The sequence below is a fragment of the Ambystoma mexicanum genome, chromosome 4q (assembly GCF_040938575.1).
Source record: "Ambystoma mexicanum isolate Mex_15411 chromosome 4q, UKY_AmexF1_1, whole genome shotgun sequence".
NCBI classification, from domain to species: domain Eukaryota; kingdom Metazoa; phylum Chordata; class Amphibia; order Caudata; family Ambystomatidae; genus Ambystoma; species Ambystoma mexicanum.
In genome coordinates, this window is record NC_090928.1 from 1,105,726,037 (window position 1) to 1,105,753,094 (window position 27,058).

At 42.7% G+C, this 27,058-nt stretch overlaps 1 protein-coding gene across 1 annotated transcript in view; it reads right to left on the reverse strand.

Moving 5' to 3' along the window:
- Positions 1-501: 501 nt before the first annotated feature.
- The window catches only part of LOC138468215 (xanthine dehydrogenase/oxidase-like), a 551,126-nt gene continuing 524,569 nt past the window's right edge, over positions 502-27,058 (reverse strand). Inside the window, exons 33-36 of the mRNA XM_069608675.1 lie at positions 25,047-25,112; positions 17,379-17,567; positions 1,852-2,019; positions 502-1,285 (exon numbers count right to left, since the gene is read on the reverse strand). Of these exons, the coding sequence (XP_069464776.1) occupies positions 1,235-1,285; positions 1,852-2,019; positions 17,379-17,567; positions 25,047-25,112 (474 nt within the window). The 3' untranslated portion in view covers positions 502-1,234. The remainder of the gene's footprint in view (positions 1,286-1,851; positions 2,020-17,378; positions 17,568-25,046; positions 25,113-27,058) is intronic.

The following is a 27,058-nucleotide window of genomic DNA, read 5'->3' on the forward strand; positions in this document are numbered from 1 at the left end:
AAATGGATCTCCGTCATGGGTTGCGGATTATATGATGAACAAAGTGTGGTGATCTACATGCACCCTCATCAACCACCACAGAAGCTGGTCGGTGGGGGAAAGGAGGGATTCTATCAGGCTGTAGGGCCCCATGCTTACGAAATAGCTCTGACATGGTGCCATGGGCAGTGCAAGTTAACATTGGCACAGAGCCAGTCATCTCAATTGTGGCCATCCTACCTGCTTGTGTGTGATGGCACCCTTCCCATGAGCCGGTTAAAGTGGGTTGAGAGTCTCACACGGTTGAGGGTATTCACACAATCTATCCACACTGGTTTCAGCCAACAGGCCATCCTTCAAATGCCAGTTGATCCTGAGAGCAGATAGGTAGAACGTTCCTTAGGACCAAAGAACTAGGCAAGCCTGCCAGGAGCATTAACATAGTAAAGCACCTAGCAGAGATAAATTAGCCCTACTCCCAGGGAACAATATTGCTTAGAAATTAGGAAACAAGTAGGAATATTAAGGACAGACTGAGAAAATACTTTATTTAGCAATTTACATTCCTGTACAACATTCTTAAGATAATGCCGCTTTGTGAAATCAGGTGGGTCATCAGGCGACTGAAGGCCCAGGCAATTTTTACATCATTAACAAAGTTATAAAAAACCTAAATAACTATGTACAATACATTTAATTCAGTCTTATTTCATATGCACGTTTCCCATTAATTTAAAAGCTGCTTGCGACAAGCACTATTGTTAACACTTAGCTCTAGCAAGGCATAAATACAAGAACAGGATAGCCATGTATGGGTCACTTCTTGCTGGGAACAGTAGTACAATGTGCCCTCCGAACCAACTATGGTACTTGAACATCGATGATCATCAACTGGTTTCCAGGAATATGGTCAACAAGAGAATGGACTACTGATTTATTTCTGCATCTCTAAATGACTTCACTCATATCTGCCATTGCCAGAAAGGATTTCTTCTCCAAGAGGACCCAGGACCACCACTGACCAATATCCATTAGGCTCTGAAGTTGTGTCTTTCTTGACAGCAGCAATTCATACAGACATCCACAGGTGGGTAGTTGAATCCATATCTGGTATTTGTGTTCATCTTTTGAATCCCCAGCAGTCTGTTCCCTATGACAATGTTGCAATGCAGTTAATTTAAAGCAAAACCTAAAGTCACATCTTTGTACCAGTAGTAAAATATTTTTTGATGGGCGGTCCTTCAAGGTTGCTCCTTCATACTCTCACATCCCATGGTTTAAAGGTGCCTTGTTGGGCCTCTGGACACTGCGGGCAATGAGAACAGGTGTTACATGATGGCATTTGTTAATCGAAAGATACATAATAAGAAGTTGACCTTCACAAGATATCCTTTCCTATCCCACAGCTGACAAATGCATTCATGATATAGCAGAAATGTGACCAGGAAGAGTCTACAATGTATTTATTAATGTATATATTTATTGGTAATTTATGCTATGTCATTTGTTAGTTTAAAATTGAAACAATTCAATAAATGGTAAAGGAGAGTTCTAATTCATAATAATACCAACCATTTTGTGGTAATTAAATGATTCTGATAAAACATAATACACATGTTTGCTCTCTATAGCATGACATTGTGTGAGATAATCAATTCAGAAAGAGCATTAGCTTTACTAGTAATCAGTCAAAAAGTTAGGGAAAGGATAAGAATTGGTTAAAAATGCATACATTGTTTTAAGCCAAAAGCCCTTTAAATAGTTCTCTAAGTATATATATATATATATATATATATGTGTTTTGCATGCATATTCTTGTTTGGTATGCCTCAACGTGATCAAGAAAGAAAATGCCCACAAAATGTAAAGTACCAGTTTGGTGAAGTTGTCAACACATGCCACTCGTATCCTCTCTGGGGTGGCGGGGCTGTCGAGCCTGAAGGGTCCCGTCAAACCGACTTCATTCCTCGCTGAGTGGATGGCATCTTTAATGGCAAAAAAGATTGAAGCTGCCAAGAAGAGTGGCGGCTCCCCAACGGCCTAAACATATGAATGGAAAAGAGGAATCTTTTCATAAGATCGTAGATGATCAAAACACAATGAAGAAGAGGACATATTTTAGGTCATAGATCGACAAACACATCATAAAATCTTGCCATGGCAATTTTACATTCGCCGCTTAAAAACCCACCAGTTTATTTTTAATGAAAGAAGCTTGCAGAGGAGGAGAGCTTGCTGGGGAGAAAGCTTGCAGGGCAGGAGACCCAGCCAATTTGTTCATTTGTTACACAGTGGACCAGCAGATCAGCTGATCAAGGTACAGTCATTGATACCGCCAGGTGCAAAATGTATGAATCCTGCTCTAGAGGTTTCTTAAACAATCACAGCAAAAATATCAAAAGTATCTTTTTACTAGGTGAGACTGAGACACTGAGATACTTTTTCATCGGGTATATTTATTTTGTAGACTACGATTAACGCAAGCGGCTAGACACACTCTTTCTGTAATTATAGAATGTGATTTTTGGGCAACCCCAAATATGGTGGGTTTTTAGTAGTCCAGGCTGGATTGATCGATTATGCCTCAGAGTAAAGGATAGGTCATGCTTAGTTTTCGAATGCAGAAAAAGCAGAAAGTTATTCACCAATCTGGAAGCCCTGATAAAGTCATTGTCCAACACTGCTACAAGTCATTTTCCTTTCTCCTGGAGGTTATTGATATGCGTCCATCCATACCCAAAGAGAAGTGGGAAGCCCTTCTGACTTCTCAGCCTATAAATATACCATGAATGTTTAAAATGACCACTTTCATCTTTGCTTTACTGTGCAGGAGCCAATTGTCTATCTAACATTGAAACCAGGTTTATTAAAAAATCAACGTTGACTCCTTTTTAACATCAATATACTGATATGTTCCTTTTCCTCTCATTTTTGATGTGCTGAGAAATAACAGCATTTAGTATCTGGCCACACTGACCTCCTTTGGGGCAGCCTCTAGTGCTTTAGTTATATAACACGCCACCATCCAAGACGTGTTCCTTACATGCACACCTATCTGTGGATTTCACGCACTTACGCCACTAGTCAAGACGTGTTCCTTACAGGCACACCTATCTGGGGCTTTCAAATACTTATGCCAACATCCAAGACGTGTTCCTTACAGGCACACCTATCTGTGGATTTCATATACTTACGCCAACATCCAAGACGTGTTCCTTACAAGCACACCTATCTGTGGATTCCACACACTTACGCCACCAGACAAGACGTGCTCCTTAGAGGCACACCTATCTGTGGATTTCACATACTTACGCCACCATCCAAGCCGTCTTCCTTGCAGGCACACCTATCTGTGGATTTCACAAACTTACGCCACCATCCAAGATGTGCTCCTTACAGGCACAGCTATCTGTGGATTTCACATACTTACGTCACCATCCAAGACGTGCTCCTTACAGGCACACCTATCTGTGGATTTCACACACTTGCGCCGCTAGTCAAGACGTGTTCCTTACAGGCCCACCTATCTGTGGATTTCACACACTTACGCCACTAGTCAAGACGTGTTCCTCACAGGCAGAGCTATCTGTCGATTTCACAAAGTTACGCCACCATCCAAGACATGCTCCTTACAGGCACACCTATCTGTGGATTTCACATACTTACGCCACCATCCAAGCCGTGTTCCTTACAGGCACACCTATCTGTGGATTTCACGCACCTACGCCACCATCACCTATCTGTGGATTCCACACACTTACGCCACCAGACAAGACGTGTTCCTTACAGGCACACCTATCTGGGGATTTCAAATACTTAAGCCACTATCCAAGACATGTTCCTTATAGGCACACCTATCTGTGGATGTCACATACTTATGACAATATCCAAGACGTGTTCCTTCCAGGCACACCTGTCTGTGGATTCCACACACTTACGCCACCAGACAAGCCGTGTTCCTTACAGGCAGACCTATCTGTGGATTTCACAAACTTACGTCACCATCCAAGACGTGTTCCTTACAGGCGCAGTTATCTGTGGATTTCACATACTTACGCCACCATCCAAGAAGTGCTCCTTACAGGCACAGCTATCTTTGGATTTCACATACTATTTACGCCACCATCCAAGACGTGCTCCTTACAGGCACACCTATCTGTGGATTTCACATACTTACGCCACCATCCAAGAAGTGCTCCTTACAGGCACAGCTATCTTTGGATTTCACATACTATTTACGCCACCATCCAAGAGGTGCTCCTTACAGGCACACCTATCTGTGGATTTCACATACATATGCCACCACCCAAGCCGTGTTCCTTGCAGGCACACCTCTCTGTGGATTTCACATACAGTTAACCTTCATGAGGCCTTTCCGGGCTGTTTCTATTTCACTTTCTTGCTTTTCCTCGCACTCTGCAAAGTCACTCGCTCACTTGTTTCAACAAGCTAGCCTTACTCCTGCTCAGTATGATTGATCCTTGTTCGTCCGTTCTTATTCTTCTGGTATAACCTTTTTGCATCCTTATTTGATCTCTCTCTATAATTTTTCTCTTTCTACTGGTATTTTTCCTTTTCCCTTTAAGCATGACAAAATTCTCCAAGCACTTAAAAATCCTTTCTTGATCCTTCCTCCTGTTGCTTCGTCCTCTTCTTCCTTTTTTTTATAAACCTTTGGAATATGCTGTCTATGCTCAACTGTCCTTATGTCTGAAGTCTAATTTTATCATCCCCACTCTTTAATCTGGGTTCTGTCCAGCTCATTCTCTCTTCTTCCCGCTCTATAATCTGGGTTCTGTCCTGCTCACTCTCTCTTCTTCCCCCATATAATCTGGGTTCTTTCCTGCTCAGTCTCTCTTCTTCCCCCATATAATTTGGGTTCTGTCCTGCTCACTCTCTCTTCTTCCCTTGTATAATCTGGGTTCTGTCCTGCTCACTCTCTCTTCTTCCCCCATATAATCTGGGTTCTGTCCTGCTCACTCTCTCTTCTTCCCCCATATAATCTGGGTTCTGTCCTGCTCACTCTCTCTTCTTCCCCCATATAATCTGGGTTCTGTCCTGCTCAGTCTCTCTTCTTCCCCCATATAATCTGGGTTCTGTCCTGCTCACTCTCTCTTCTTCCCCCGTATAATCTGGGTTCTGTCCTGCTCACACTCTCTTCTTCCCCCATATAATCTGGGTTCTGTCCTGCTCACTCTCTCTTCTTCCCCCTCTATAATCTGGGTTTTGTCCTGCTCATTCTCTCTTCTTCCCCCTCTATAATCTGGTTTTTGTCCTGCTCACTCTCTCTTCTTCCCCCGTACAACCTGTGTTCTGTCCTGCTCACTCTCTCTTCTTCCCCCGTATTATCTGGGTTTTGTCCTGCTCACTCTACCAAAGGTGCTCTTTTGAGTATCACCAACTCTCTTACTGCTTCTCGTCGCGCTAAACAATGCTCTCTCTTAATTCTGCTTGATCTATCTGCTGTATTTCACACAGTGGATCGTTATGTTCTTTTTTCTCCTCTTTTTTCTCTTGGTACATCTGGCACTGTTCGGTTCTGGTTTTCCTCTTCTCTTTCTAACTGTACATATTCTGCCTCATGTTGTGGGAAATCATCTTCTCTACCTTTACATTTCGGGGTTTAGCAAGGCTCCATCCTCGGCCCCTCACATTCGTCCTACTATAATACATCTTTCACTTCTACATGCAGTCATGTGTCTTTTGTGATCATGTTTATGCTGATGACTTTCTGATCTTATTCTCGTTTTCTTTTTTAACTCACTGCATTCTTCTACTTCTGACTGTCTTTTAGGTGTCTAGTTTTGGATGCTTTCTCACTCTCTTCACTGCAGTTCACCTTTTCCATGGCCTTCAACGCATGATTATTTCCCTCCCTTATATATCTTTTTTTTATCTTGATTCTCTCTCTCCCTGTCCTCATCTTTTTTTGTAACTTTGGTATTTTCTGTGGCTCGTCTCTTAACACGTCTACTCATTCTCAGTCTTTTTGCAATCAGCTCTTTAATAGTCATATCATTTAACAGTGTCTTATCTTTTCTGCTGCCAAAACTATTACTCTTGCTATGTGATTCTCCCATCTGATTACTGTTCTTCTCTTCTTGTTGGACTTTCCTCTTATGCCCTTGGTCGTCCCCACTCCATCTTCAATTCTGCTGTTTGCCTCCTTTGTATGCTTCCACCATGTTTGCACATCCCTCCATTCATTGCTGTTCTTCATTCACTTCTTTTCCCCACCCAGCTCTTTTTCCTTTTCCTCTGCATTGTCTTCGAGTTCATCTGGGACGGCCCCTAATATTTTCTCTATGGTATTGCTCCATCTTGTTGTTTTTGAATATTCCATGTCTCCATTGGGCACAATCTTGTTTCCTTTGTATTATGCTTTTGACGCCTAAACTATGGATTAGTCAATTTCTCTCTGTCTATTCTGCTCCTAGCCTTATCATTGTTGTTCTTCCTGTAAATTGAACTTCTTCCTTCTTCTTCAATGAAATATGTACTCTTTGCTTCCCCATCCCAGTTCCAGACTTGCACTGCCATGCTTAATTCTGATGACTTTGCTTCTTTATCGCTAATATTGAGGAAATTGGGAATTTGTTCTTCTAGTGAAAATAAATCCTTCTCTCAGTCGAGTTCTAGTTCTCCATCCTGTAATTTTTCATTTTCATCTTTTGCTCCAATATCGGAATTTGAAGTTGCTTCATTAATTGCTAGATCACATTCTACAACTGCATCTTCTCACCCCGTGGCTGCCTCTATGATGAAATCATGTTTTCCTTGTATTCCATCCAATCTTGTTGTTTTATATAATTCCTCTCTGCAATCAGGCTGTCTCCCTGATCATTTTAAACAGTATACTGTCCTTAGTACTTTTAAGGATTCTCATTTTTGTGCAATCTCTTTACTTCCATATTTGTCAAAGATTATTAAAAGACTAGTTTTATCTCAGTTGTCAAGCTATCTTAATTCTCATAATCTTTGTTCACCTTTTCAGTCAGGGTTTAGGGGCAACTATTCTACTGAAACATATGGTCTCTCTGTTTCTGGTTGTATTTTGCATGCTCAACACTATAAACAACCTTTTGTTTGCGTTCTCTTAGATGTATCTGCTTTCAATACTGTTGAATAGCTTATTTCTTTCTCGTTCTCCTCTTGGTACTGAACTAGCCTGGTACTCCTCTTATCGCTTTAATAGTTCCTGCCATGTCTCCTGTAAATGCTCCATTTCTTCTGCTATATCGCTGCTTTATGGAGTACCTCAGGGTTCTGTTCTAGGCCCTCTTCTACTTTCTCTGCAGACTTTACCTTTGTCCTCATTAGTTCAATTTTTTGGTGTACATACTCTGATTTTGTTTCCTTACCTTTTTTACTGATTGTCTTCATCAACATCTCCTCCTGTGTTTTTCTCCTGTTGTTGTTTGGAATCCTACTATATGCTCAGACATCCACTTCAAACAGGGAGACGGTTTGGACCTCTGTGACCCAGGGTGTTCTCCAGTTAAGTATTGAGGTTAGCAGTGTCTCCTCTCTGCTTGACCCTGGGTCTGTCATCTGTGGTGCCTTCCTCATCATGGTGGGACTATTGATTTTCAGAAGTGGGAAGCCCACAAGGCCACTATTGGTGTTAAGGTCCAGGACTGAGATGTAAGGGAGAAGAAGGGTGGGTATCACCGGGAGGCTTTCACTAGCCTCTCCTTGGTTTGCCAATGTATCAATGCTCTAGGTATAATCCCTAGTTGGGTAGTACTGGGATCTTACCATTGGTTGGTCTATGTGAGTTAGGCCTCTGATCTGACTACTCACACTATCTATCAAATAACAGAATGGGGAACAAAAGACCAGGCACACTTGAGAACTTACATTTAATATGATTTATTAGGGTATTATTACAGCATAAATGGAGAAGGCTTAGAGTAGCGATGAAAAGTGTTAGGATAACCCAGTGGTCTGTAACTATGGTTTGGGGAATTTCAAAGTTCACAATGTCTCTCAGGACTCAGGTGATGCCAGGGTACCCCTCCTGGGAAGTGGACACAGTGCCCAAAAAGAAGTCTTAACAAAAGCGAAACTTCTGTGGTTTTCCAGTGTTCAGGGCTTTCGCGTTATCACTGAGGCCTTGGTGCTTTAGGCCTGCTGGTCTGACAGGGGTATGTTCCCTTTTCACCATTTCCTCCTTTTGTCCTCTGTTTGTTACTGTCATCAGGTATCCCTCCAGACACCTCCACGAGGCAGTCCAACTCCTGAGATTCCTTGCATTACAGTAAACAAGGAATGCAAGTCTTCAGCATCAGGCATGGCACTTACAGGAGTCTGAGGCGTCGACCAGGGGGCCTTGACTGGGGAAGATGGTTGCCATCTCCTCTTTATAGGCTTGACCAGGGAGTTCTTTCGGCCCTCTGGGCTCCTGCTTCCCCACCCTGCTTTTAGAACTTCCGCCAACTCTCAGTCTCTCTCCTCCAAGGCTATTTCCTTTTGTATTCCTTTCTGGTATGAAAAATACTCCATCTGCTCTCTAGTCTTATCACCCTATAAATCTCTTTAGGGACTTCTTCCAAGAGTTCTTCTCACCTTCACCATTTCAAATAGGTTTGTCACCACTCTACTTATCACCTTGTTTGCCCCTTTATCAATGCTGTCCTGGTGTATTCATGTGCCAGAAAGGTCACCTTCTTCAGCCCTTCATTCCATGCTCTTCGGATTTCTCCCCTAATCACCTTCTTCACCCCTTTGGAAAAAACGGTCTCCACTTGCCAGATCTTTGTCTCAATCACTGTCTCACCCTTTAGTGTACAATTTTCTCCCAGGTCACCTTTACTCTATTTGGCCACAACTCCCTCTCTACCTGCCAGTAGCTCCAGTTGTGCTGGGTTCTCAGGTTACACTAATTGGTCTCTCACCTGCACCCAGGATCCAGTGTGACCAAGCCTTCTGGACCTCTCATTCAGCCTGCTGGGCTATGCTCCTGCTCCAGAACCCTGGGCTCTCTCCTCCAGCTTCCACAAAACAGCATCTGTCTTTCATCGCTGGTATGCAGCTCCTACTACAATTACTTCCAGTCGGGTTTATATAAGATTTAAGCCATGCCTCCCAGCCTCTCTCTCTAGTGAAAGGAGACTCAGGTGTGTCAGCTGGGATGGGGATTGACTGTGAAGCTCTGCACCCTCCTCAATGGTCTACAGTCCTGATGTGGGTAATTATTTGTATTTTATTTTGATTTGTAGCGCGCTTTACGCCAAAGTGCTTGACAGTGAAATCAAAAGACGGTACAATTTTGATGAAAAAACAGCCAGAAAACCAAAACAGTACAGTGCAAGCAAATGATGCTTGAGGCTAGACCGAAAGAGGGGATAGGAGGAAGCAGAGCGAAGAGAGAGAGGATGTGAGTTCCAGAGAAAAGGGGCTAGAATAGAGAAGGAGCGAAACCATGATTGAGCACATGGTGGACAGGGAACTGATAGAAGGAATTGGGATTGGGAACAGAGAGATTCATGCTATGAGAGGAGGGGAGAGAAGTAAGGGGGAGCAACATTATGAAGAATTTTAGACAAGACAGAGGAAATTGTACCTGAGGCTGGAGTGGAAGGATAGCCAATAAAAGGAAGAAAGAACAGGAGAGATGGAGTCACGAAGAGCAAGTGAGAAAAGCAGATGAACAACAGAGTTATAAATATATTTGAGAAGTCTGAGGTGAGAAGTGAGAAGACCGAAGAGAAGGCAGGAGCAGTAGAAAAGATGAGAAAAGATAAAAGACGAGATTAAGTGTTTGGCAACATGGAAAGTATACAAAGGTCAGGCTTTGCATAAATTAAATAGATGGCCTCTGCAGGAAGGAGAGAGAGTTGAGATATCGGGGGGAAGAGAAGAATCAAGGTGGACACCTACATTGCGTGCTGAAAGAGGAATAGAAAGCAAAGAAGGAGGAAAGGAAATGATAGGAGGCAGTGGAAGGGGGATAGATGGAGTAGGACATAAATGAACAAGGCAGTTAAGGACAAGGCAGTGGTCTGACATCCAAGATTGGATAGCCAGTAAGCAAGAGGTCAGGGTGGAATGGCTAGAGGAGGAGAAGTCAGAAAACAATAGAAAGAGCTGAGGGTCATCAGGGTAGACATGGTGAGATAAACCAAAAGAAGAAATAATAGAGTCAAGAGGACAGGTGTAGAGGGACAAACGAAGAGGGCCGAAGACAGTCTTGGGGAACACCATGGTGAAGAGGGAGTGTTGGAGTAGGTTTGCCAGGCCTAGACTTAGAATAGTGGAAATTGAATGGGTGGGACTGGAGCCAACAAAGAACAGACCCAGAGAATCCAAGAGAGGAAATAGAAGAATGAATGGAGTGATCTACAGTGTCGAAGGTGGCTGACAAGTCAAGAAGAATCAAGAGGGAAGAATGTTTTAGATGGCGTGCAGAAAGAAGTGAGTTACAAACAGAAGGAAGAGCAGTCTCAGTGGAATGACAGGGGCGAAAACCAGATGGAAAGCAGGGACGAATGGAGTCAACAGTAATAAAAGTAGAAAGTTGGGAGTAAGTGAGGCATTCCAGGAGTTTAGAAAGATAAGGGAGATGTGATGTAGGCTGGAAGTTGGAAGGGAGAGAACGATCAAGAGAGTTTTTTTTTTAGGATAGGGAGAATGGTGGCATGTTTAAATGAGGACGGAAAGGATTTAGTTTCCAGAGAGAAATGAAACAGTGCAGTAAGTTAAGGCAATAGACAAGGATAGATTTTAGTAATAAGAGAGGAAGGAATAGTATTAGAGGGTGCTGTTGTAGTGTGAGCTCTATAGAGAGAAAGGGCAGTGTCATCATCAGTGATAATATGGAATGAGGATATAGACACAGGGGGAGACGAATGGGCAATGATTGAAGTAGTTTATGAAAGGGTGATATCCAAGCACAAGAGGGCGACCTTGGAGGAGAAGTAAGAAGCCACACTTGTGTCTGAGAGGGGTGAGGCAAGTGTAGGGTGTGAGGGGCGGGAGAGAATATGAGTTAAAGTCTGGAAAAGACGGCAAGGGTAGGAAGAACAGGAGTTAAGGAGTTCAGAATAGCATGATTTGTTTTGCAGAAAGTAGAGCAGTATCAAATAGAGAGTGAAAGGCAGAAAGGATAGAAGAGTCAGAATCAGAATAGGATTTTCACCCAACGAGCCTCAGCATGTCAGAGAGGTTGGGCAGAGAGCAAACCTGGGGTTCAAACCATGGCTGGGGAGGCTTGCGAATACGAGAAAAGGCAGAGACAGTCAAAGAAGAGGATACGACTGGAGAAAGAGAGGAAGCAGCATTATCAACTGAAAATTAGATAAAAGCAGAATGAGGGGGAACAAGGGAAGAAAAAGAAAAGATGAAAAAAGAGGTATTAAAAGAGCAGAGGTCCAGATGATAGTGTGTCAGAGATGGAGAAGAGAGAGAGGCAACCGAAAGATGGCAGAAAGGAGGAATAATAGAGAAAGAAGATAATGATCCGAAGAGCATACAAGAGATGCTGAGACGAAGGTAGTGGATAAGGCAGAAGAAAAGATAAGATCCAAGTGGGAACCAGAGATATGAGAAGGGGGAGTGTGAATATGGGAGAGCTGGTAAGAATCAAGGATGGACAGCAGAGGGAGAGAATAATGCGGTCATTGAACTTAGGCTTCAATGGCCACAAAGATTTGCAGGCGACTAATGTAGCCAATGTCCTCAGTGAACTTGGTTTTACCCAAAGAGTATTACAGCCTACCCACGAGAAAGGTCGAACACTTGACTGGGTAGCATTTTCTATAGACGCTAAAACTACCCAACCTCAGGATAATACACTAGCTCCACCCATGCCAACAAGAAATAAAAGAAACATAACTGCAGACAGGCAATTACCACTGATCCTCCCAACCTTAAATGCGCTACCTGACACACTAGACCCTACATCACTAGTTAACAAATTCAACTTAGCCATGGCAAACGCCCTGGATACTATTGCCCCACTGAATCTGAGAAATAGCAAGCCTAGAGCACATCTAAATGCCTGGTTCACTCCATACCTCAAATCACTAAGGAACGAAAAACAGATGCGAATCCTACTGGAGACTGATACCATCAGAGGCTAATAAAGCAGCCCTCATCAGCGCTTCCACTAAATACAAAATCAAAATACGGAAAGCCAAAAAAGAAAGTTTTGACAAATCTGGTACTAAGGAGTTATTCACAATACTAAAGTAACTAGAGAACCCTATCCCAGTACCTGATAACTGTGACAAAAATAAAACGTGGTGCTCCAATACCCAGAAAGTGCTTAATGATAAAATTGCTACCCTCCAACTCAAAATCGACAAGAAAAAAGTAATATACCTCCCGCTACTAATCAGAGGGGCGAACCACCCACTACCTCAAAACCTGAACTAAGATTCAACTTCACTAAAGTATCCATCTTAGAGGTTGAGAAAACAATACTTTCGCTCAACCCGTCAAACTGCTGAGGTGATATCTGCCCAGCACAATTAATAAAAGATGCTGCTAGAGATCTATCACCATTTATATCCAAACTCAACAATGCCTCATTTTCCTCAGGCATGATACCAAGTAATCTTAAGCAATCGTGGGACCTTTCACTCCTTAAGAAGCAAACTCTAGACCCGGCCATACCCACAAACTACAGGCCGATCACCACAGTGCCATTTCTACGAAAAGTTTTAGATAGAGTGGCTTACCTACAGATCCAAAAATTCCTGGAGCTGCATCAACTCCTAGGTACCCGGCAATCAAGTTTCAGACCACAGCATGGTACCAAACCGCACTCATCGATCTGAAAACCCAGGTCGATGAGCTTAGAGACCAGGGAAAAACTGCCCTGCTCCTCCTTTTGAATCTCTCAGCAGCGTTTGACCTGGTGGATCACAAAGTGCTCTGTACTCACCTAGAATCAGCTGCACACTTCTCCTCACATGCCATCGTGTGGATCAAAACATTCCCAAGTGAAAGAACTATGAGGGTCTTCTCTACTTCAGCAGCTGCAGACCCCGTGCCTATTACATGTGGTGTACCCCAGGGATCTTGCGTCTCCCCCACAATGTACACATTTTCACTAAGCCCTGTTTGATGATCTGGACCTTCTAGGTGTCACCTACACTAACTATGCAGATGACACCCAGATTCTCATTCAACTTTCGGGGGATTACAAACAGGATTTGGCCTTGGTGAATAAGATATACCTCATCATACAGGCATGGATGGCTCATCACGGTCTATGCCTGAATGATGATAAAACGGAACTCATTATACTGGGGACTGCAAAAAACATCACAAAACGGAACCAAGAGTACTCATCCATTGTTATAGACGGCCATACTATCAAAGTAGCTAAAAAGGTAAAAGCGCTAGGTTTTTACCTCAACTCCTGTCTTACCTTGACAAAGCAAGTGAACGTGATGGCTTCTGCCACCTCCTACACCTGCAAGCTGATCAGAGCAGCAAAACCATATCTCGCCACTATTAACTGCCTCACATTGGCAAGAGCACTTTTGCTATCCAAATTGGATTATTGCAACATTCTCTACCTGGGTTCCAACAAACATACTACGCAAAAAATCCAAATAATGCAAAATAATGCCCTTAGAGCAGCCCTAGGAATCCCAAAAAGAAAACACACATCATCAGTTAGAAGACAGTCTAACTCGCTCTCTACTGTTGATAAAATTAAAATGAAAACAGCCTCACTAACATTCAAATGCATCGATAACTTAGCACCTAAATACTTAACAGATAGGTTCAAAAGAAGAGCCACAGCCAAACCCACCAGAGAAGCCTACACCAACTGCTTAGCTGTGCCCCCATTCAAAATGACCACTACCGGAGGAAATAGTTTCTCGGTCAAAGCGGCCCAATTGTGGAACTCCCTGCCAGCTACTCTAAGGTGTGACCAGTCCTTCCCACACTTTAGATTAAACAACATTAAGTGGCTCAAAGAAAACAACCAATAAGATCTAGCCTTTCTGATAATTTGATTCATAACTAATCGAAACCCTGCTTTCTGTATTGTACATTTCCTATTTGTAAATATATGCATTCCTTTTGTTGCACTGATATCATCATGTTTTTAACTATTACTCTGTAACTATGCGACTATTTAACCTGTAATTGTAACTTGTAAGCTTAAAGTATTCTTGCCTTCGCGCCCTGATGCCATCGGGTCTCGCGCACGCACAAATAAACAAACAACCAAACAAACATACAATGAGTAGCAAAGAGACGAAGGTTTAAGTCACCCAAGATTATAAGGGAAATCAGGGATGGAAGAAGTGATGAGAGAAGGACATCAAGGTCAGCACAGAAAGAGCTGACAGGGCCTGGCGGGCGATAGATTACATGAAAGGCTAAAGAATGAGGCTTCAGAAATGAAGTATAACGGTACTCGAAGGAGGGGAAGAGAGGGAGAGAGGTAGGAGCGGGAGCAGTAATAGAGGAAGAGTGGAAAAGTATATGGACCCCTCCCCCACAGCCTGATAGGGGGGAGTGTTTATAAAGGAGCAAGAAGTAGTAGAAAGTGCTGCTGGAGTGACAGAGTTAAGAGAAGAGATCCAATTTTCGGTAATGCAGAGAAAGTGTAGGTTAAGACGACAGAAAGTATCTAAGACAGAATGGGGCTTATTACAAACTGAACGTGCATTCCATGGAGCAATATTACTGAGAGGATGAGAATTGACAAAAAGGGGACAATCGGCGACATTCAGAGTGGCTAAGTGGATAGTGGATGGGTGTTAAGAATAGTGTGTAGGGATAGGAAGCAACATTAGAACAGAAAAAATTAAAAAGCCACGGCAGTTAGCAGACAAGACATTGGGATGGCAAGGCCCAGGAAGTTAACGAACAGCCAATAAGTCAAGAGGAACTAGGGGCAGATAGGGGTGGAAGTTGGCTAGATGGAAGCCACGAGGCAAAGCAGGGGGAGTGCGAGGGAGTGGGTGTTGCGATTGGTCTCTAAATGGCACGCCGACTTGCTCTGTTTTGCTAAACTTTAATAGAAAAGTGTACTTTGTTCCTGCATTTGTAATTTTTGTCTAGCAATTGGCTCTTCCATACCTCTGGGGGTGCCTGTAACACCCGGGCCATGACTTTGAGTGTCTATCAGGGGAAAGGAAACTCAGGTGTTTCTCTACAGGCAGCTGATGCATGGATTGGCTGTGGCACCACCCCCTGATTGCTTCTAATTCTGTTGTGGGGCTTGAGGCTGGCTAGTCTCTCCCCCTGAGATGCTCTTCTTTTTGGTTGTCGTCTCCTAACCCTCCCCCATTGGTGGACTCCCTGAGCTTATTCTTTCTCGCATGTAAGGCAATGGAGGACTTGTACAATGGATGGAATCCTAATTCAGGCTCCCTTTGCCCTTTGTAGAGTTAGATGGAATTCCTACACCCTCAGTCTGATTTCCCTGACCCCATCTGTTTTCTGATTCCCTGGTGTAGAGGTGGTGCCCCTAAAAGGGTACCTGTCACACGTGATAACTATGTAACTGCCCCCCTCCCTGAAAATGGGACTAAGTGAGGGTGACCAGGGGACCGTCCACATATCTCCTCATCCTCCACACCCCCATCATCCACTTGCGAGAAACCCTGCCGTGTTAGTTACCCCACTGGTGTTCCCCAAAGAGAGGCAGGCAGAGGACGTTTTCACAGTTCAATGCTGGTTTAAAGAAATTAATCTTGCATCTAACAATGTGCGCGTAATGATGCACCTTCCCACAGAGTGCACAAAGCACACAGGGTGAAAGTTACATGGGTGCTTTGTGAAGATTAGGCTATCATAGGTGGGTACACAGAATAGTTGTTCCTATGGAAAGGATCTGAGTAGTTTAGTCTTGACAGTACTCTGCTGTAAATATGGCTTAATATGCACACAAGCACAATGACAGAGAAACAGGACTGCTAACAGGTTGTCCAATGAGATTAGGTCTGGCTTTGGTTGGCGCTTGGACAAGTTTTGGATCCTCTGCTGTTTGCATTTTTTCTTGCTTGATCTGTCATCTATGATAAGTGAATGACCAGCCTGGCCATTCGTGGTCAATCTCCGGGTGGGGGGGGGGTGGAGGGCTGGGGGTCTACAGAGCAAGCCAGCTGTCCTAGCAAGACATTAATGGCACAAATATAAAATGTGTTATTTTTATTTATTCGCCATTGTAAAATGTCTGCATATATGTTATTGTAAAGACTCATCGTAAAAAAAATACATTTCTATCATCAAACTATTCTTCTTGTGTGACTTGCAAAAAAAGGCAGCGAGTTTGATGGGTGTGTTATTGTGAAGGAAAGTCTCAGTGTTGTCAGTGTAGGTGTTTAGGTTTGACTTGAATCAATTAAAATAAGACGTTAATGTGTGTTTGCCAATGGTGTCCAGTCTCTAAATGGCACTCTGACTTGGCCTGCTTTGCTAAACGTTGACGGAAAAGTGGCCCTTTATTTCCTGCATTAGTCATTTTGTGTCGGTGTGAACACTTTGGCACATCTATGTTCAAGGCATTTTAAGACAAAAGGGTGTTCTTATTTTGGAGAAATTACCCCAGTGAAAGTGAAGTGGTGCGTGGTGGAAATGAAGGATGGCAGAATTTCAATCACAAGCAAAAGTGCTCTTTACTTTCAGGAGCAAGCCAAAGCAGAGGCCCATGTCCTGACGAAGGTTTCCCTGTCTTTACAAACGGAGGATGTTCATTCTTCGGTAAACTGATATATTCGGGAACATTTTCTGCAAATTAGGAATGTCTCTGAACAAAGTCACACAAATCTATTGATGCTAATCGATGCAGTCCTGAAATGGCGGACTAAAAAGTCAGTGAAATACGTGCAATCATTCCGAAGACCTCAGATTTCATCAAAATGGAGGCTTCAGTCATATACATATATTTTAAGAGAATGAGGACAAACTACTTTGTAAGCAGAGAAAAACTATATTTTTTGTAGTTGCTAATTGATTGGCAAACTGCTGGCATATCCATTATGAACAAGTCATGTTTAAACTACTAAAGCATGAAGTGCAATACTTGCTTCAGAGAGCAACATCAATGAGACATTATCCCTGATTCATGGAATTATTTGCGTGTAAAACGGTGGTTGGCGTGCCATTCTGCCCGCAAATAGCTGTTTGACGAATGGGGATTTTCAGGCAGAATGGCGCGCAATTTCCTGTTTTACACGCAAATAATTGCATGAATCAGGGGAGAATGTAATGAAGCAAACGCCCAGCCTTCTCTTGGGTGTTTTTTGCCAGGTACTATGTCCAATCAAATAACCTGTCCTTTACGATCTGTGAGCTTTTTATTACTGCGCGCTTATATCATCACTATTGACGTCTCTTCGTTCATACCTCGGTCATCAAGTGTTCATCTTACAAACATTGCACATTTGCGCGTTGGGAGGAAACTGTTGATCTCGGTGTATTACCTTGGAGGAGTAGATGGCTTTGCTGTTCGGACTGTCGCGGAGCAGTGAGACGTTAAATTCCGTGGCAATGTCTCCAAAACCAGGGATCTTGTACATTCCAGGCCCGCGCGTGTACAAAGAGCCTTCAGGGGAGTAGCGCAGCTCCTCCATGGTGAACAGGCCCAGGCCTTGGACAAATCCTCCTTCAATCTGCAGGAACGGAGAAGAATGAGGAAAGTGATTCTTTGTCATCTTGATTGCCTTTATTTAAGGCTAAGTCAAGAAACTAAGTAGAACTGTCCTCAGTCAAAATAATTAGAACAGAGGCCAATGGTGCTCCTACATAAATTCAATTAATCTGGGATACTGTATAACATTTTCAATCAATATGAGCATCTCCCATGTGTTTAGAGGTATACTGATTGAAATTTGAGAGCACAGCACAGTCAGTCATCACCATTTGCCATTATGAGATGGTAATGAGCAGTCTATCAGCGTTGCAGAATGCAACCGAGCGAGGCAGGACACACAAGACTTCAATCAATAACCTCAACAGATTGGACTCAGTTGGGCGAGTCTCTCCTTCTGCACCACACTAATCCCAATTCCCCTCTTGTCTCCAACGAACCGACTCGCTCCTTAATCTCCTACCACCTTACATTACACTCACAGACCACCTTAAAAACCTTCACGGATCTAGACCACATCTCAAATCTTTAGCTCTATCACATAAGCACCCCAAAGCCAGCGGCTAACCCAGCCTTACACCCAGGGGTGGCTCACCCATAATGGAGGAGAAAGAGGCATTACATACTTAACTGTGTGCTGTTGTTGTAACACTGAACTATGGAGCACACGGATTGACCAAGATAGACTCTTAGCGAGCTCTGTTCTATGATCTAGTTACATAAATAAAGAAAAACACAGAACGGCGCATGTGTTGCATCGCGCTGTTAAATCTACACAAAACAGACACAGAAGACAGCAACGGCTGATGTGAGTTACCTGTGGGATGCATCAACCCACTCATCCAAGCCTTGCAACAGTACTGCGCATTGCTGGCAGCAGAAACATCAGAATGGCCACTGGAAAGCATGCTGCTTGCTCAAAACCATCCAAAAATGCGCAGTAAAAATCTAATAGGCTGCCATCCACTTTTGCCTATCTTAGTGAGCACAGGAGATCACTGCCTAAAACCACCATTGGGCCATCCACAAAGCAGCCTGAAACCACTTGGAAAAAGCAATGCTGATTGCCAAAAGCAACACAGAGCTGTTTGGGAATTCATTTTCTTGCTTGTCAAATGTGCTAAAATCATGGCTCACAAATCACCATAAAGATCCAGCCTTCTTGTTGGGTGTTCCACATTATTCTGCTGCAAGAATCCACATCAACACAATGTCAGCAAGAATCATATGCTATCAGGCTAAATCCCATTTTAAAGCTACTGGCCCTCATTAGGACCCTGGCGTTAATGGGTTAACGGCGCCATAAAAGGTTGAGGCGCCGTTAACCCCTTAACGCCTTACTACGAGGTCCCTTTGCGGCTCCTGACCTTAACGGCTGGTCTGGACCAGCCGTTAAAGTAGGGACCCGCAAAGGGACTTTGAAGGTAATTATGGTACCGCAATTTGCGGTACCATAATTACCTCCTTCCCCATTCCCATTGAGCCCTATGGGGCAAAAATGGGAATGGGGAAGGGCCAATGGTAAATGGGGAATTACTGCCCCGCCAACCTTGGAATGGGGTGGTAATTTCCCATTTAACCATGGTGGAGTCGGTAGTTACCGGCGTTAACCATGGCACTAATAGCACCATTGGTTAGCGCCGGGGTCCTAATGAGGGCCAATGATGTAAAGACAGCTGTCAAAAATGGGTGCAATACCGGTACTCACCACTACCAGAAGCCAGCGTTTTAAAACCACATTCTTTGAAAAACTGAACAACTGAACCCAAACTATGCCAAAGAAGAGAATTCTATCAAAATGCCATATAGAGTGCCACATAGTGATTTCATTGTTGAAAAATACTTGATTTAAAGATATGTTGCTTATTGTGAGTTTATAAATGTATTTTTTTTTTAAAAGGAACTAAGTTGCAATTGACTAGAAAACAATCTGATTTAGTTAAAACTTCAAGAGGCCTTCTGTCCATGGGAACCCTTCACATCTTGTCCTTCCTACCAACAGGAGAGGATATTGCATGGACATGTTAATTAGAACTGTTGTGAGAGGAGGAGATTTCCCCTGCTGGCAGGAAAAAGAGACAATAGATTCCTTGACTGAATAGAATATGCTGATTTGGGTGTGCCTGGTCAACAACTGCTCTAGCAGAAAGGCAGGCCATGTGACCATCTGACTCACCCAGCTCTGGGGGGCGGACCAGACTGAGGTGTGTATTGAATTGAATGCAAATGTATGTTTTATAAAATTGCGTATAACACATTTTACCAAGCTGACCAAAATATGAAACTTTGGGATTCTTAAAATGACAAATTCATTCACAATTGAAGACTAAGCTGGACGCCGTGTGATGTTCTGAGACTAAACTCCGGGATTTATTAAGATTGCAGCTGTAGTGTTTTTGCTAAGAACATAAGAACTTACAGTAATATGCCCAGGGAGGATCTGCATGCATGTATCAAACATGGTGCAGAACCAATATTGCAAAACCCACCAAAAGCGTGAATAAGTTGTCATTTCTGAAACCAAGCTCATAGGAACATGGGACTTGAACAGAGACGTGACTTCATTAATTTGTGATGTGTGTATGTATTATGAACAAATTGTGCACCTTGGAAATATGTTTGTTATGAAAAATTGATTTTCTAAGTAAAAGCAATGGGGAGTGTTCTTTCCTTAAGCCATAAACATGACACCTGATGACACAGGATGACACACTATTCCCTTCTCCAGTTAGGCGGCAGGAAATTCTCTAACCTATCAAATCCTTAGGGGGTTGGGCATGTAGAATCAGCCTCCACACCCACTTTGGAAACACATAAATAGAGGCTGCTTAGGACAGATGAGACACACACCTTTCCACTACTCAACTGATTCTTGCACAGCACCCTGCCGAAAGACTCCAGAGACCAGAACTTAGAATCCAGACTCCAGACTCCAGATCTAGAACCAACTCTAGAACCAAACTCTAGAACCTTGAAGCAGAGAGGCCTAATCCACAAGCTGAATCCTCTTCAACAGGCCTCAGAATCTTTTGCAACCATATTCTCAACAGCTGGACTGTGCTGTTTGCTTCTAGCCAAGAACCCTGTGCTAGAACCAAGATCCAGAGAAAGCAGAGCTGTATCCAGGACCCGCTTGATCCAGTCTAAGAGGCCACGCAGACCGCCGTGCAGTGCTGATCACAGACCAGGGTGCCTGACCTGTCCGGTGGCGTGAGAACCGCAGCCCAATCCCTTGACCAGATCTTGTCCGGGCCCATTTCCATTCCATTCCAAAACTAGGAGTGAGAATCTAGTCTAGAACTGTACAGAACCAATCTCTTAGTTTAGAGTAATTCTCTTCCATTCATTTCAACCTATCCAGAACTGCATTATAGAATCCTGTGTTCATCCTGTTGATTCCAAATCTGTAAAGCGCCATCTGTCATTCTGAAATCTTTACTTTATTTCTGAAAATCTACCTTCACAAAAACATCTGTATCTTTTGAACCGCACATCCTAGAAGCGAAATGTTCATTGCTAGTGTTGACCTGAACCAATCTAAAGTAACTACCACTCATCCTGAATCTCTTTAGTGAATTAAAATCAATTTAGCATATTTGTCCATCCATTGCAATCACATTCAAAAGCATTTTGACCTCTGTTTTAAAATCATTCCTGTGTCTCTCTAAGCTTGCTGGCGAAACTGGAATTGAACTGCATTCTTGATTGTATTCCTGAAACCTGTGTGCCCTCATTTGCATTTCTTCATATTGCATAGGGGGGCAGTGAGTAGTCATAGGGGAAAAAGTGATCATATTATCTTTTGTTGAAATCATATCAAGTTTATTTCTGTGTTGCATTCTTTCCCATTATTGCATTTCCTTGAATTACGTAAAGTATTCTATGCTACGGTATCCCCCATATTCATACTCCTTAGTGATTAAAGAGAGTGTCAATTTTGTAATATTGCCCATTGTTGAGTACCGTCCATATTCATAAGTGTGCTATTCAAATATTCTTTTTGTTCATAAAAGTGTGATATATATATATTGTTTAATTATTCAAATAAACCTTTTAATTTGCAAAACAAACCTACTTCTTGGCTCAGTGAGGTCGTGGAGATCCAAAGAGAGGGGCGTTATACAAGGGTTCATCATCCAGATTTAAAGAACTTTGACATAAAAATATATATAAATAAGGGCTGCTTCCATTGGGCATCCCAGACTAGGCATTGACTTAGTTGGAGTGCTGCATTGAAGTCACTTACATACCGCTCATGCGTAGCAGATCTCTGATGCAAAGGGTTATTATGGAATGACACAGAAGATGAGCACTTTCTCTATATTGCTAAAAGCAATTAGCATTAGGAAGCCAGACACGAGGATTTGACAGAAGTCAGCCCACCGAGATAGTCACTGCTATCATAAATTGTTTGACAAGCTTTAGAAAAGCAGCCCTGCAATTATGAAACTGACCTGATAGAGCTATTTTTACACTCTTACAGGTCCTAACAGGAAGTTTCCAATATTAGACCGCCCACATTGAAAAGTAAAGAACACAACATTAGAAGAAATAATTGTCTGATTTTGCCTGATTCAGATGTGCACCCAGAAGGGTAAGGAGAGGGAAATGGCATCATAACAGGGAGAACATCAAATTCCATCACAGCGAACTGACACACAGGATGTAACAAACTGAAATGTGTTTTGTGCCCTTCTGTTCCCCTCCTGTTCTCTCTCCCCCTCCCCTTTGCCACCCCGTTTGTACACTATCCAGGTGTGGAATGATGCACAGCGAATACGCTCCACTCTAGTGTACACAGCACTGTTAGCTGTGGCCCTGAAGAAAGTGGTTTATCTATCTCATACCACTGAAACCGGTAGGCTTGTTTCATACCTCTTGACAACCAAGGACATTTTGTGCCCTCCAGAGGTGTCAGCAATTAACAGCACAACAACTGCTTGAAAGAGATACATTTTTGTCTGGGTAATATCCTAATTTAGTGATAATACAGGATATTTCAAACAACCTTTAGACTATTTATTTTAATTTTAATTGTGTATGTTTGTTGATTTTAGTAGCCAAACCTGCTAGGCGGAATGCACATAGATTGTGCTTTTTATATATGTAGAACAAAAGATGAATAAACTCAGTTAGACATAGGGCAAGTTTATCTTCCTATCCCCTAACTCTAGATAAGCGACCCAGCAGCGTGATCTAGGGTGAGACATTTTATTACGGAATAGTTAGATTGTTGGATTGCAAGCAGTTACATATAGAGTAACTTATAACAGAAAAAGAAACAAAGAAACTAGTGTCCTAACACTTTTAGTGTGGAAACTTTGGGTGTGTTGTTAGGGTGAATATCCATCAGTGGTCCCCCTTAATATACATTGTTGGTCTATTTGTTCTATGCCTGCAATTTTCATATTATGTTTATTAAGTACTCACATAAAATGTTATTGTGTACTATCTATGCCACTTATATCAATGTGGTGTTTTAATCAATTTTGGAGACGTATTTTGGGGTTACATAATTTACATCAACAAAAATGTGCATTCCCTGTATACAAACTATGGCAGGAGCAGAAGAGGGCAAAGGGCAGGAGTCAGAGTCACGCTGAAAATTAATACGCATGTGAGCGGTGCATGGTACGGCGGGGCAGAGAGGTAGAGTGGACTAGCACAGTACTATAATTGTGGAGCAACACCACAATTGGAAAAAGTTAGGCTTATGTTTTTTTTCTGCGAACGGCTTGGGCATTACAACCGGCAATCGAAAAAAAACGTGCACGCCAAACAGCAGCTCTATCTATTTTCACTAGCCAGGACACCAAACAGCAGCACTATCAAATGTAACTATCCAGGACACCAAACAGCAGCACTATCAAATTTTACTATCGAGGATATCAAACAGCAGCTCTATCTATTTTCACTAGCCATGACACCAAACAGAAGCTCTATCAAATGTAACTATCCAGGCCACCAAACAACAGCTCTATCAAATGTAACTATCCAGGAAACCAAACAGCAGCTCTAGCAAATTTAACTATCGAGGACAACAAACAGCAGCTCTATCACATTTAACTATCCGGGATACCAAACAGCAGCTCTATCAAATGTAACTATCCAGGACATCAAACAGAAGCTCTATCAAATGTAACTATCCAGGACACCAAACAGCAGCTCTATCAATTGTAACTATCCAGGACACCAAACAGCAGTTCTATCAAATGTAACTACCAAGGCCACCAAACAACTGCTCTATCCAATGTAACTATCCATGACATCAAACTGCATTCCATTTGAACTACCCTGAACACAAAACAGCAGCTCTATTCATTGTACCTTCACAGGACACCAACAGCAGTTCTATCTATTTTCACAACCCAGGACACCTAACAGCTCTTTATCCAATGTACACCAAACAACAGCTCTACCAATGTAACTACCTAGATCACCAAACAACAGTTCTATCCATTTTAACTATGCATGTCACCAAACAGCAGCTCTATCCAATTGAACTACCCAGGAAATCAAGCAGCAGCTCTCTTCATTTTAACTGCCAAAGCCACCAAATACAGCTCTATCCATTTTAACTACACAGGACACCATACATCAGCACTATCCATTTTAACTACCCATAACTCGCATGCTATTATAAATACAGAAAATGCAGTCAATGGCTGGGAAACACTAAAGAGAACATTTCAAAAGCAATACAAGGTCATCACACAATCTCCTACAGTTTGCACATGTGAATTTACCCTCATGTGGAAGCCATGCAAGAATGTTTCTTGTAGGGTGAGTTTCACTTGCTTTCCCCCCATTCACTTTTCCTTTTTGTGGTTCTTCAAATTAACCTGCTTAGGCAGCCAGCTCTTGGCTCTGTCACGTCTGACAGCTGGTATTCACAGATTATATAGGTTGGGTTTAGGTGGGGTTTGTAGAGGGCACCTATAAAATCCTATCAGCCAAGTGTGGTCCCTGCACTTTAAAGGTTTCCTGAGCATATCTCGAGGTCATCACACAACTATGCTCTCACTCATTCTAGTATTTGCCTCCAAGATAGCAAATGCATTGATCACTGGAAAATACTTGTTAGCACAAGATATCCTATGTTCCCTCTTTCTTATCAACATTTAGTCTGATACAATACCAAACATCACACATGCACCCCCACGTATACATCCGCCCCTGTCTACCTTGACCACGTCATATCTTCACAGTCTGTTTTATGTGTGCCTTTCCTAACCCTGATTTTCTTCACCCCTCACTATTATTCTGTTTTCACTTTTTTTTCCTCCACAGACTATTGTCTGATTACCCCAGACAGGAGCACAATACGCCAACACCTTGGGCAAGGTATTGGTGCCATAAGACCACCACCATGATGATTGGCAGAGCGTAAAATACTTTTAAAATAAACCCATTACATCTTTATCCAGATGTCATGTGCAGTTTTTTTCACATATTGACACACACCAAATGTTCAAGATTCCGACTGATCCACCTTACTGACCTGTCCAATATCTATGGCCGGGTTAAGGCTCATGCCGACATCCATCACTATATCTGTCCGCAGGTTCTGAAAGTTGAAAACCAGAGTTATTCACAAAAAAATGCATAATCATTTGGTTTACAGATTATCAAAAGTAGTAGTTTGAAAGTATAATACAAAGGCACGCATTTTGATGTTGAACATATTGCACAACCACCTATCAACACTCCCTGGGTTCCTAATCCCCCTATCAACCCTTCCTGGTTTCCTAATCCACCTATCAACCCTCCCAGGTTTCCTAATCCACCTATCAACCCTCCCTGGTTTCCTAATCCACCCATCAACACTCCCTGGTTTCTTACCTGACCTTTGAACACTCTCTAATTTCCTAAACCACCTATCAACACTCAACACTCCCTGGTTTCTTACTCCACATTTGAACACTCTCTAGTTTCCTAATCCACCTATCAACAATCCCTGGTTTCCTAATCCAGCTATCAACACTCCCTGGTTTCCTACTTCATCTATGAACACTCCCTAGTTTCCTAATCCACATATCAACACTCCCTGGTTTCTTACTCCACCTATGAACACTCCCTGGTTTCCTAATCCACCTATGAACACTCCCTGGTTTCCAACTTCACCTATGAACACTCCCTGGTTTCCTGATCTACATATCAACACTCAACACTCCCTGGTTTCCTACTTCTCCTATGAACACTCTCTAGTTTCCTAATCCACCTATCAACACTCCCTGGTTTCCTAATCCACCTATCAACACTCCCTGGTTTCCTACTTCATCTATGAACACTCTCTAGTTTCCTAAACCACCTATCAATACTCCCTGGTTTCCTCCTTCATCTATGAACACTCCCTGGTTTCCTAATCCACATATCAACACTCCCTGGTTTCCTACTCCACCTATGAGCACACTCTATTTTCCTAATCCACCTATCAACACTCAACACTCCCTGGTTTCTTACTCCACCTTTGAACACACTCTCGTTTCCTAATCCACCTATCAACACTCAACACTCCCTGGTTTCCTACTTCTCCTATGAACACTCTCTAGTTTCCTAATCCACCTATCAACACTCCCTGGTTTCTTACTCCACCTTTGAACACTCTCTAGTTTCCTAATCCACCTATCAACACTCCCTGGTTTCCTAATCTACCTATCAACACTCCCTGGTTTCCTACTTCATCTATGAACACTCTCTAGTTTCCTAATCCACATATCAACACTCCCTGGTTTCCTAATCCACCTATCAACACTCCCTGGTTTCCTACTTCATCTATGAACACTCTCTAGTTTCCTAATCCACATATCAACACTCCCCAGTTTCCTTATGCACCCATCAACACTCCCGGGTTTCCTACTTCATTTATGAACACTCTCTAGTTTCCTAATCCACATATCAACACTCCCCGGTTTCCTTATGCACCCATCAACACTCCCGGGTTTCCTACTTCATTTATGAACACTCTCCAGTTTCCTAATCCACCTATCAACACTCCGGGGTTTCCTACTTCACCTATGAACACTCTCTAGTTTCCCAATCCATCTATCAACACTCCCTGGTTTCTTTCTCCACCTATGAACACTCTCTAGTTTCCCAATCCATCTATCAAGACTCCCTAGTTTCTTTCTCCACCATGAACACTCTCTAGTTTCCTACTTCACCTATGAACACTCTCTAGTTTCCCAATCCATCTATCAACACTCCCTGGTTTCTTTCTCCACCTATGAACACTCTCTAGTTTCCCAATCCATCTATCAAGACTCCCTAGTTTCTTTCTCCACCTATGAACACTCTCTAGTTTCCTAATCCACCTATCAACACTCCCTGGTTTCTTACTCCACCTTTGAACACTCTCTAGTTTCCTAATCCACCTATCAACACTCCCTGGTTTCCTAATCTACCTATCAACACTCCCTGGTTTCCTACTTCATCTATGAACACTCTCTAGTATCCTAATCCACATATCAACACTCCCCGGTTTCCTTATGCACCCATCAACACTCCCAGGTT